General features: G+C 42.1%; 1 protein-coding gene and 1 non-coding gene across 30 annotated transcripts; both read left to right on the plus strand.

Moving 5' to 3' along the window:
- The first annotated feature begins 4,545 nt into the window (after positions 1-4,545).
- On the plus strand, positions 4,546-4,684 carry LOC111589425 (small nucleolar RNA Z247). The gene has a single exon (XR_004849849.1). It is a non-coding gene; the product is annotated as a small nucleolar RNA Z247 (small nucleolar RNA).
- A 1,507-nt stretch (positions 4,685-6,191) lies between these two features.
- LOC103628906 (uncharacterized) lies at positions 6,192-10,798 on the plus strand. 29 transcript variants are annotated; one of them, XR_004849767.1, is made up of 7 exons: positions 6,201-6,707; positions 6,793-6,841; positions 6,929-6,995; positions 7,156-7,269; positions 9,928-9,989; positions 10,380-10,476; positions 10,710-10,798. XR_004849767.1 is itself a non-coding variant. In XM_020538734.3 (6 exons), exons 1-5 carry the CDS (start codon positions 6,619-6,621, stop codon positions 9,981-9,983), a joined length of 375 nt encoding a protein of 124 aa, XP_020394323.1. In that variant the 5' UTR covers positions 6,201-6,618; the 3' UTR covers positions 9,984-9,989; positions 10,380-10,574. The 29 variants fall into 29 exon arrangements, 2 of the variants coding, with proteins under 2 accessions (XP_020394323.1, XP_035815229.1); XR_004849779.1 differs by lacking the exons at positions 6,793-6,841; positions 10,710-10,798 and adding exons at positions 9,052-9,109; positions 9,425-9,569 and having other exon boundaries at positions 6,203-6,707; positions 6,929-7,025; positions 7,156-8,814; positions 10,380-10,574; XR_004849769.1 differs by lacking the exon at positions 10,710-10,798 and having other exon boundaries at positions 6,192-6,707; positions 9,052-9,989; positions 10,380-10,577.
- Positions 10,799-11,846: the final 1,048 nt, after the last annotated feature.

Here is an 11,846-nt window from a genome sequence, read left to right on the forward strand (position 1 = left end):
CGTCGTCGTTTATGTGTGCGTATAAATATGTGTCATGGATGACGCGTAACCGCATCCATGCTTTTTCTAGATTATCAGGCGGATCATCAACGTCTAGGATCATTGGATGCATATGGTGATCAGTTTCTTGCTTATATTACTATAATACGTATTATTCTTAGATACAATACACATATAGTTTCTTTGCTCTTGCAATAAGGCTATTCGCAGCGGTTATCTCTAAATTTCTTCTCCCATATCATTTTTTGTGACACATCGTCAACATTTCACCCCCTACTTTTCATCTCCCGCAGCGATTCCCTCTAAATTCCCCCTATAACCATAAAACATCATTTCCTATACCTACTTTTCATCCACTATCAATTTTTTATACTAACAATTATTCGTGGGCCCACGGCTACAAAAATGAATAGTGTAAGAGGTTCACGCCACGAATGGAGGGAGAGAGAGAGAGGAAGTCCGCCAGCTAGGGAGCCTCGTAGGGGGAGCCGCTGCGGGCACGAGGGCCCTTGTAGCCGCCAGTTGGGGAAAAAATTCTTTACATCCGTGATGCAAAGTATATCTTTTATAACCCCTCACATCCACCACCTGGTAGTCCATATAAATAGAAGAAAAACAAATTATTAAAGGGTTAAATTGCAAATCTTGATCTGTTTTTTTGGGTCTCCAAGTGGTGGATGTGAGGGACTGTAAAACAAGATGTTTGCATACGGGACACATAATTTTTCCCCAGTTGGAGGGAAAGGGGCGCTCGGTAGCAAACACTGCGGACAACCTAATATTGGGCTCACTACCGGAATCGACGGCTTTGCCGGGTGCTTGAAAGCACTCGGCAAAACCTTAAAAACACTCGGCAAAAAGGGTTCGGCACACAGTGCATTGGCAAAGCCTTCTTTGCCGAGTACTTTTTCTCGCCGAGTGCCAGGAAATACTCAGCAAAGAAAAACAGTCGTCACGGCGCCGGGTGACGGAGACGGTGTCTTTGCCGAGTGTCCTAGGTGACACTCGGCAAAGGAGTTACCTTTGCCGAGTGTCTGCCAGCCAACACTCAGCAAAGAATCCGTCAGCGGAGTCCCCATATCAGGTTCTTTGCCGAGTGTCCTAGGTGACACTCGGCAAAGGAGTTACCTTTGCCGAGTGTCTGCCGGCCAGCACTCGGCAAAGAATTCGTCAGCGGGGTCCCCATGTCAAATAAACGAACTAAATCTACTAGCTATTGAAAGCACTGTTATACTTGTCCCAAAATGGTACATGTAGGTCTACATAGTGTAGAAACATACCACAAAAAGTTTAGTTGCCAAAATAAAAAATATAAAAATATGTTTTACCGAGTGTCTAAAAAAACACTCGGTAAAGACCTTCTTTGCCGAGTGGCAGATATTTGGCACTCGGCAAAGAGTCCTCTTTGCCGAGTGCCGACCTTCGGCCCTCGACAAAGGCTGACGGGCGACGGCCCTTTGCCGAGCGCCACCTTTGCCGATTGTGTTTCTGTGCCGAGTGTCCTGCACTCGGTAAACGAGCTCGTTACCGAGAGCAGGACTTTGCCGAATGCGGCTCTCGGCAATGACTTCTTTGCCGAGTGTCCGAGAAAAAGCATTCGGCAAAGAGGCTGGCACTCGTCAAAGGCCCGGATTCCGGTAGGGGCTGAACCAACGAACCCCATCTCGACTCCGGATGGCAGCAGTTGGCGGACCACCTCTGCAGGAAGGACTTGTTTGAGAACCTCATTTTACTAAAAGATTTTTTCTAAGGAAAATTATTTTATTTTTTCTTAAAAAATAGATATTTTAGAAAAATGGAGTTTCCAGACTAGTCCTAAACGTTGGAATAAACGGTGAATCAGCAAGACAGGACAAAAAAGAAAAGGAAAATTTGAACCGTGAATCAACATGATCGTTAGCTGAAAAAATCGCATCTGTTGATCCACACCACATGGCAGCCACCACTGCAGGCCTAGCTAGCCATATACCTGTACATGTGGGCCGGCCTGGCCCGGCACGGCACAGGCCCACAAAAGCACGGCCCACAAAGGCACGGCCAATAAAAGCACATATCTAATTATGGGTCGTGCCGTGCCAGCATGTGTGCCCAGTCATCGGCCCACAATTAGTTATGTGTGCCAGGCCGGCCAAATAACCCAAAATGCCTTAATGTGCCAGATCGGCCTATATATATACAACAACAATACATAAACAAAAAGTATATAATATATATATGATCAAAATAAAACTAAGATGTTTTGTGAATGCACATTAAAAACCTTTGGTCATAAAGAAAAAATATTACAACTAGCTCAGAAATAATATTCAGTTCTCTGTTCAGTGTTTAATTGAGTACTATACAGTCATACAAAATTCATATACAATAATCATCATCACTATTCACTATCCCCATCTAGGTATTGGTTCTCGAAGGCCTATTAAAGCTCTAGATTCTCTAAGTTGTGCTGGTCATGTGAGCTTTGACGAACCTTAGTTAAATACCGAGTCTATATTTAGTGGGCCTCGATGTGCCTTAGTTAAATGGGCCATGCCAAGCCGGCCCATGGGCTTGACTTGAGGCCCAAGCACGGCCCACATATTGGGCCGTGCCGGCCCAGGCACACAATTAGGTTGGGTTGTGCCAAATCTGGGCCGTGCCAAAAATTATGTGCTTTGGGCCGGCCTATTAGGCACAACACAAATGTACACCTATAGCTAGCCATACGATGTTAGAAACACATACGTCTTATCCTATCTTATATTATGCTAACGACAATACACTATTGGCCACATTTAAGAAATAGGGATCAGGAAGGAAGAAACACTGAAGGGCCCCAGCAAACTGGCCTCAGCCACATTCTAATCAATGGATGGTAAGACTAACCAAACAATTATCATGTTCCAGAACACACGTACAACTACATCCACCCGCTCCACCAAAGGCCCTATTCGTTTTAATCTTAATCAATATGGATGGGAAGAGATTGAATGAATTTAAATTTCTAGCAAGTTAAAATCTCTCTTAATTTCTCTCCATCACTCCCATTCTTACGGGTTGGAAATAAGACATAAATTATTTTATCAAAAACCAACATACGAGTATTAAGAAATGTGTATGATTTTTGTATGGTTGGTTTCCTATATTTGTAGGAAGGCTAATTGTGTATGATTTGGTTTCCCGTATTTGTCTAGAAAGGCTAAGAACCTAGATTAGTTTTTTTATTGCTTTATTTTCCTTTTCTTATTCCTTATTTTTACCATGTGTTCTAGATGGTTATCTTCATGTATAAGCCACACTGAGGGTTATTCTCAGTTATATTGATATGGAATCGTGATCCTTAAAAGATATCATGTTTTATTCATTCACTAGAAATTTGTTCAATGTCTGCTTCAAGTTCCTCCACGTCACTAGTTGCCTCCTTGATTGCATATCTAGTCATCGAGAAACTAGCAAAGAACAACCACGCTCCTCTCTATTGTAACACCTCGTCCACTCCCAAACCGACAGTAATTACTCTGCCAGCCCTTTAGGATTGTAGACCATCCCTACAAACTAACATGAGTCTTCTGTGTGCATTTTGTCTTCACTCGTGCGCATCCGATAAAACTTCCGATCGGTAACCCATCCCAAAATTTCTCTAGACCAGGCACGCTTAACTTGAACGTTCTTTCGAGACAGACTTCCGAAAAAGAAGATACATCTTGTTGGTATGAGTATCCTATTAATTCTATTGAGGCTTGGATCAAAATATCACCATCCACTGGGGTCAAGAAATCACAACCCACCCCCCTTAGAAGACTGATGTCCTCGTCGGTCAACTCCAAGCCAGGAACCCCCTCTTGGCCACGTCTGTATGTCCAGTGTTGTCATATGCTATGCCATGTGACAACTCCAGGGCCCACATACGCCATATACCCGAACCCCTAGCCCACACATGCCCATGAAACCGCGAGGGTCGGCTATGATACTATTTGTAACACCCCGTCCACACCGGGCCAGCAGTACTTACTCCTGGCAGCTCTCTAAGATCATAGATCATCTACACAAAACAACATGAGTCTTTTGTGTGCATTTTATCCTCACTCGTGCGCACCCGAAAAAACCTTCCGGTCGATCACCCATTCCAAAATATCTTTAGGCCAATCACGCTTAACCTGAGCATTCTTTCGAGACAGGCTTCTGATAAAGAAGATACACCTCTATTAATTATATTAAGCCTTAGATCAGGATATCACCAACAATTGGAACCAGGATATCACATCTATACTCTGCAGTGTGCACCTTCTCGATCCGTTGACACCAGTGCCAGCTGAGACCTTGGCGGAGAAGGTGGACGACAAAACGACCAAGCAGCCTCTGAACCCGGAGTATGAATGTTGGATAATCAAGTACTAGTAGGTTCTTAACATCCTACTAGCGTCACTATCGTGTGAGATCCTCACGTACGTATTATCGTAGTCGATTGTATCGAGCGCATAGAAAGATACGCGCGTGCGCGTCGGCCGTGTTTGAATTCTTTGGAAGCATGAAGGCTCTGGCGGATGACATGGCCTTTGACAGAAGAAGCTTGACTACCAAGAACTTGCTTCGTACATCCTCGCCAGTCTTGATACTAAGTTCAACACCGTGGTTTCTGCTATGGATGCACGAGTAGAGCCTGTATCACTAAATGAGCTTTTAGTGCAACGTATTAATTTTGAGTAACGCCTCGATCTGCGGTAGGGCAACTGCTCGCCAACGGTTCTCATGGTGCATGATGGATGTGATGCTCATTATGGTCGTGTTTGTCGTTGTTTGGGCCATGGTCCTGGTAGACGATAAGGAGGACAGGACACTAGGGATCTGACAATTGACCTTCATCTGGCCCAAATGAAGATTTTCCTACCTGACAGGTATGTGGCAAAGGAGGCCATACCGTTGTTAGCTGCTCTTGATGTTTTGACGCCATGCTCACTGGCATTTTCGAGAACAAGTATGTACCAGTTGCAACAATCTCCTACAACATCAAAACCAATTGATACTCCAACATTGGAGCCATCAAATCACATCACCAGTGAGTTATATAAAGACTCACCGTGAATGTCATGTATCACAGTGACGAATGTCATAACATTGTTTGTATCTTGAATCGAGATCTTGTCCCAAATAATATTATCTATGTCCCTCAAGCCAACAAAAAATTAGCCTCCATTCATAACTTGCTTTTAGACCATAATGTTTTTTGAATCAGAAATCGAGCAACGAGAAGAATCTATAAAGTCAATGTGAAGGCGCCTCTATCCTGTGAAGTCTACCCTAAGTAAAAGATTCCTTAGCGCCACCACACCTTTTATGTGATAGTGGCGCAATCGCTTTGGCCATCCATCTTTATCAGTTTTAATAGATCCTTAGCAAAAAAATAAACCTCCTTTTGTTCTTGAAAAAACAATCTATTTTATGTTTGTCAATAAAGAAAAAGCCACCAACTTTCATATCCTAAGTCCTCAAGCGTTTCAACTAAACATTTAGAACTTATTTTCTTCGATGAATGGTGTCGGGTCTAACTTAGGTTGGGAGAAACAATTTCTATGTTACCTTTATTAATAATTTTAGCAAATTTACGTGTGTGTGCGAACTTGAGCAACAGTTGAATGTATGGTGCGAGCGGAGGCGGTACTTGAGCAGAACGACGACGGGCGGGGGCTTCCATGTGCGTGCCAACTGCGAACGGATGGAGATCCTCTGTATTTGATTGTATTTTAATAAAACCAGTTTCTAACTTTAGTATATAAAGATAAGTCTTCCTTACCCTATTTTACAAATAATTAATTCAATTATTCGCTTTATTGTTCTTTACTACCAATTTTAAATATAGATTGAACTCATATTTTTTAATTCAAAATTTTAAATAATAATTAAAGATTTAAATTGGACATAACATACATCGAATGGATCACATGCATAGGTCCAGGAGCGATTACAAATTACAATGATCGTAATTTCCACCAAACGAACGAAGATCACTGTGTAATTTGCTGAACAAGAAAAGATTGTAGCTTGAGTAGGGTAGCCTTTTGTTTTCTTAAAAACTAAAAATCTAGTTTCTATACATTGAAACATAAACTAACATGTTTAGAAGTATTCTGTTTTTATAAATCAGTTTTCTAAAAATTAGGTACTTCAAAACAAGCCTTTAGATCCTTTTAGTCCGTGCAAAATCCAGCAGCATACAAAGACGACTACAGATGTAGAAACTCAATGTCAGTGGATATTTGAAGCACACGGTCTTGTCTCGCTCACCCGGGCAATCCGCGCGAGGTGCGGCGCACATAGCCAGGACCCAGAGGCGATTAGGCGAACGGGCGGCGCGGCACGAGTCGAGTTTTGACCGTGCGGCGCGCCGCGCGCGTATCAGGCAACAATGGAGACGCCGCGCCTTGTAGTCGGGCGGCGTCGCGGGGCCACTCCTCGGTTCCGGCGGCGGCGCCTGCCGCATCCGCGCGGCGGGGCACATTGCTTCCCCTTCGCCCGCGCTCGACCACCCGTGCTTATAACCCGGTGCTTCTACTTCCCCTCTTCCAGTTGCGTTCGAATCCCACACCCAGCACCACTCCGTGCGGCCACGCTCTCACAATTGCTGCGCACGCGCGTGCGTGTATGCGTGGCTGTTCCTCAGCTGTTCCGGTCCTCCCATTCGTGTTTCAGGGTGGGGAACACGGCGATTCTCGAAGCTCCAGTAACGTCAGGTGGGTCCCGCTATATCTATACTGTTACGATCTTCGTAGCACTCCAGTTGGATCAAACCAGCTATTGATGTTTATCTGTGTCGAGGTGCTGGGGATTTTGTAGGTTGGACGGCGTCGAAGCACATAGTGATCAGGCACGGATGAGATCGCCACAGATAATTCGTGTTTTAAGATTTGCTGGTTTGAGAAGCTCATGGGTTCATGTTAATTGTTGTTTCCAGGTACCAGGTTTGCTTGATGAGCAACGTGAGGGTGATGTTGGGGAGCTCTTTAGCCTGGCTCAATGGAGTAATTCACTCTTCCCTTGCTTTACCTAATGTTAGTGTTCCGTATCAGACCACAACTTAATACTGCAACTATTAGTTTTCATCTAACGTAGCACATTTTCCCCTTGGAAGCACTCTTTCACATTGCTCGGTTCCTTGCTGATAACAATTGTCTGTTACAGATATCCTGTGCATTAACAAGCAGCGGCTTATGGCCATGGGGGAGCCGAAGAAACTGCAGGATGAAAATAATTTGCTTCTCGAGGAAATACGAGTACTACAAACAGAAATAAAAGGTGCAGTCTCGGTTACCAACATTTTCAGGATTAGGTTATGTGGATGATAATGTGAAATTTCTTAAACTTCAGCAATCCTATGCTGCTTGTTGATATGATTGTTTTACTTTCCATTTCTTGTTCTTAACTATAGTGGTAAGCTGCATGCATCAAATACCTTTCAGTATGCTTTTACACATTCCATCTTCTCATGGCATTTTTTCAGGTATTCCCCTAGAATCAACACAATTCAGTGAGTTACCCCTGCAGATAGATACAATAGTCGTTTCTGGAATGATCAGCATATCAGAAGCATCTGATTTTATAGAGAAAGTTGTCACTAATAGAAGCATAATACAAAGTGCCTTTTCTGATTTTCATCATAAACCAAATACTGAATCCATCACTTATTAAGGGAAGCTAACCAGACGAGAAGTTTGCATCTCAGAGGTGCCCAAATCTTCCAAATCTTTTCAGCTGGCTCAAAATTTATTGATCCAGCAAGGAAGCGATCATAAGCCGACTTTGCTGAATATTCCCCTGCGATTGATGGCAGCCAATGCACATCCAAGTCCCCCCATCTTAAGCTGAACTTCTCGAGTTAATAAATCACAGACCAGGAAAAAAAATCAGGAGGAATTCCGCAGGCAGACTGTCAGATAGATCAGTCACCCACCTATTATTCTGCAGTGCTTCCTGAACTGTTCTGATTTTCTAAAGTCTCCTAGGAATGCGGCTCAGGAGAGCTGGTGCAATATAACAACAGACTGACCATGTATCCAACGATCAGTCTATCCATGAGAGGGGAAAAATGGCAGACGACAAGGATAGGCACGTGACCATAGAGAGAGAATCACTTTAAATGCTGGTTTTGACGGTTGTTCTATGCACAAACAGTAGCTAATCTAGAACTTTTACTGTAATCCTAGGACCTTTCCTTTTGGTAAAACACACAAGTAAATCTTTAGCGTCCTTTTAGTTTGTTTTATAGGCAATGGGATTAATCTTGGATTTTTTTTTCGGACAACGCAGGAGAGCTTCATGTCATTTCATTAAGAAGAGGGATTAATCTCAGATTGTACTCAATATTTGAAGAACTAAAATGCTATTGTATTTTTCAAAACACTAGAAGAATTCCTGAATCCTAATTTTCTGAGCCTGCTGAGCCAATCACCTGCGACTGTGTTAGATTCTGGTTCCCACACCTGTGTCCTGGTAACACTATTCCTGCCTATGTTGGACTCCTATATGGCTATATCCACGTGAGTGAGCTTGAAGATACTCACAAACATGGCAACTTGTATATGCTTCCCACTGATGTTTCACCCAGTATAACTGCAATTACTTTATAATAGTCAAGTGGCATATTTGATTTGAGTCTTTTGATGTCATATTTGTTGATGCTATATTTGAGACTATGTTCAATGCAGGAAACATCTTCATATTGTGTATATCTACAGTAAAATTTACTCAATAACATCATGTGGATCATTATCAACCTATGTTGTCAGTTTTTATCTTGTGAGATTCAAAAATGGGTAATTTGGTGGAGGTGATACTACCCAAGTATGCAACTTCTCTTCACTAACTAAACCTTTCGTATATAATACTTGATAGACTGTTTGGACACCTTAAGCTTTTATGTTGTAGCGGTACCATTAGTCATATGAATGGGGAAGTTTCTTTTGAGTTGATTTAATGTAAAAAATGATGAGCAATATAAATTTATAACATGCTTCTAAGCTTCCTTTTAGTTATTACTATGTACGAGTAAACTCCTGAAATTTGAATATTAATATCCAGGCGAGACATTTTTTTGCTCATTCTAGATGGATGCTCTAAACTGGACATTCTTCTGAAGGTTTGAATTTGATTGTCAACTTTTAGTTTTGATGACATAGTTCTTAACTGTGTTTTTTATTCCATCAGGACAGCACGTCCCAAATGATTTTGTGTTAACTAGCAAACAGTTCGAGATAACTTATGTTTTGCAGTATTGTCATATTGGTATATAGTCTACAATTTTCTTCTCTTCTCGTTCTTGCTCACATGTGTTACATTTGAAATTCGTTATAAACCTTATTAATATGGACTGTTTTTGGCTTGTGCCACATTTACATCTTGCTTATTGCACGCAAAGCTATCATGCTCACCGCATTGGTACGGCACAAAATAGGTACATCAGCATAAACGTGGATGTAATTCATGATGTAAGGAGAGCTGAGGCAGAGTATGAATCTTATATTTTGCTGGTCTTTGCCATAATAACAAAATATGGACTGGGTAAAGATACACTCCTAGTGTGCAAAAAGACGTAACAGGTCCTATTATCTTATCTCGCTATTCTCTTATTTTAGCTGATGCTTCTGTATTTGTGTAGTTCTACAGGCATTTTACTCCTAATTTTGCCTCTTTTATGCAGTACATCAACTGGTGGTGGTCTTTACTATTAGAACCATCTCAGCTCTCCTATTTCAGTCGTTATATGTTGTTATATGTTACATGGCTACCCTGACGACTTTGAGCGATATGTAGGAGTATTAGATTTGGGGACTATTGTCTCCCCCGTTGACCTTCCAAATATATATTTCAGGACACAAAACATAAAGGGAAATATAAAAGTCTGTTGTGGTTATTTTCTAGCCCACTGCTGTGTCTCTTATTTCTCTTTGTGTGCAGATGAAGGCAATAAAGTATGGATCTGTGCCAGTACAGATAAGCTTTCCCAGCGATGAATCAAGGTAAAAAAATGCTTACTTGAGCAATCCATCAGTTTGATATTATTTAGATTAAATGTTTATCGTGCCCAAAGTGAGTTGAAACTGCATGACTGTAACAGAAGCTTGGGTATGGACCAAAGTAGCATTTACATCAGTTGATTGACGGTTATGTTATCTATATGAGTATATGTTATATCTTATGATTTCCATTTGTATGTACATGTAATCATCAGTTTGATATTATTTAAGATTAAATGTTTATCGTGCCCAAAGTGAGTTGAAACTGCATGACTGTAACAGAAGCTTGGGTATGGACCAAAGTAGCATTTACATCAGTTGATTGACGGTTATGTTATCTATATGAGTATATGTTATATCTTATGATTTCCATTTGTATGTACATGTAATCAGGGAGTCGGAGGAGCATGATTGGCACAATACAGCACTGTCTCAGTACATCATCTCAACCTATGGAGATCCGTCTCTTTCTCAAGTACTTGATGACTTTGTAAGTTCACAATCTCATGGGAGAATAGCTATCTTGTCACAAGCTGTTCACTGTGCACAATCAGTTATCTCTTAATAGATCAAATAATGTTCTGAACATCAGCATTGGTCGATCAAAGTTGCAATCAAAAGGCCCAGGAAGCTGATTGCGTGAAACTATCTTATTTTCTGAAGTTACATGCCTTTTGAGGTTTGAATTTAGCATAGTTTACTTAATTACTTCCCAATGTGCAGAACAATGACCCATTGCATTGTCAGACCTCGCCGGAGAAGCAACCTCCTGTTGCCGGCGAGCTCACCCTGCTGGTCACAGAAAAGACTCACGCACACACACGAACACAAGTGGGCACACTCTGATTTGGTGCTGTGAACAACCAACAGCTTTTCTGACTCTATTTCTCTGTATATAAAGAGACGTGTACAGACCATGAGCTTACAACCTGACAGTTTACCGCTTAAAGAAAGGAAAAAGAAATGTGGGGCACGATCACCCTGATTTGCAGGCCATGCCCCTCATCGTTGAGTGCCATCCCACTCACCTCAGTCACAGCGTGCGACGCGCCGGTCGTGCGGACTGCGCACACGATCGCACGACCAGGCTCTCCCTTTGTGCATGGCTAACAGAAAGCTCCTATAACAATGCGACGCTAACTGACAAACAAACTACAGGCACAAGGATTATTTGACAAATCTCCTCCTAAGACTTGTGCACTGATTTACCTACAGAGACTGAATGCCAATTTTGGAGCACAGTTCTCTGAACTTCAGTTTGCCGAGAGGCTTTGTTAGGATGTCTCCAATCTGATCCTCTGTCCTGATGAACCTCACTTCAATTTGGCCTGAATTTGCATACTCCCGGATCAAATGGAATCTTGTATCAATATGTTTTGACCGGTCATGATGCACTGGATTTTTTATCAAAGAAATGGCAGACTTGTTGTCTACCCTTAACACCGGCTTGCTCACAACTGAATCTGTAATTTCAGCTAGCAGCCGAGCTAGCCAAACAGCCTGACAAGCAGCAGTAGCAGCTGATATATATTCAGCCTCATAGCTTGATAATGCCACTACCTTTTGCTTTGTTGATTGCCAGCTAATTGGACTGTTGCCTAGGAAGAAAAGGACTCCAGTTGTGCTCTTCCTCTCATCCAAATCACCGGCAAGGTCACTGTCACTGAAGCCCAACAATTCAGTTTTCTTTTCATTCTTCCTGGGGTAGAAAAGGCCCCAACTCCTTGTTCCAGCTATGTATCTGAGAATCTGCTTCACAGCTGCAAAATGCTCCATGTGGGGCTCCTCCATAAATCTACTCACATACCCAACTGAAAAAGCCTAATTCGGTCGGGTATTGACCAGATACCTCAATTTTCC

The sequence above is a fragment of the Zea mays genome, chromosome 5 (assembly GCF_902167145.1).
Source record: "Zea mays cultivar B73 chromosome 5, Zm-B73-REFERENCE-NAM-5.0, whole genome shotgun sequence".
In the NCBI taxonomy this organism is placed as follows: Eukaryota; Viridiplantae; Streptophyta; class Magnoliopsida; order Poales; family Poaceae; genus Zea; species Zea mays.

Excerpts from the sequence above, each read along its gene's own strand:
- LOC103628906 (XM_020538734.3), top strand. The coding sequence starts at position 6,619 with ATGCGTGGCTGTTCCTCAGCTGTTCCGGTCCTCCCATTCGTGTTTCAG. Across the intron at positions 6,708-6,792 it reads CGAAGCTCCAGTAACGTCAG|GTGCTGGGGATTTTGTAGGT; the intron begins GTGGGTCCCGCT and ends ATCTGTGTCGAG. Across the intron at positions 7,270-9,927 it reads ACTACAAACAGAAATAAAAG|ATGAAGGCAATAAAGTATGG; the intron begins GTGCAGTCTCGG and ends CTTTGTGTGCAG.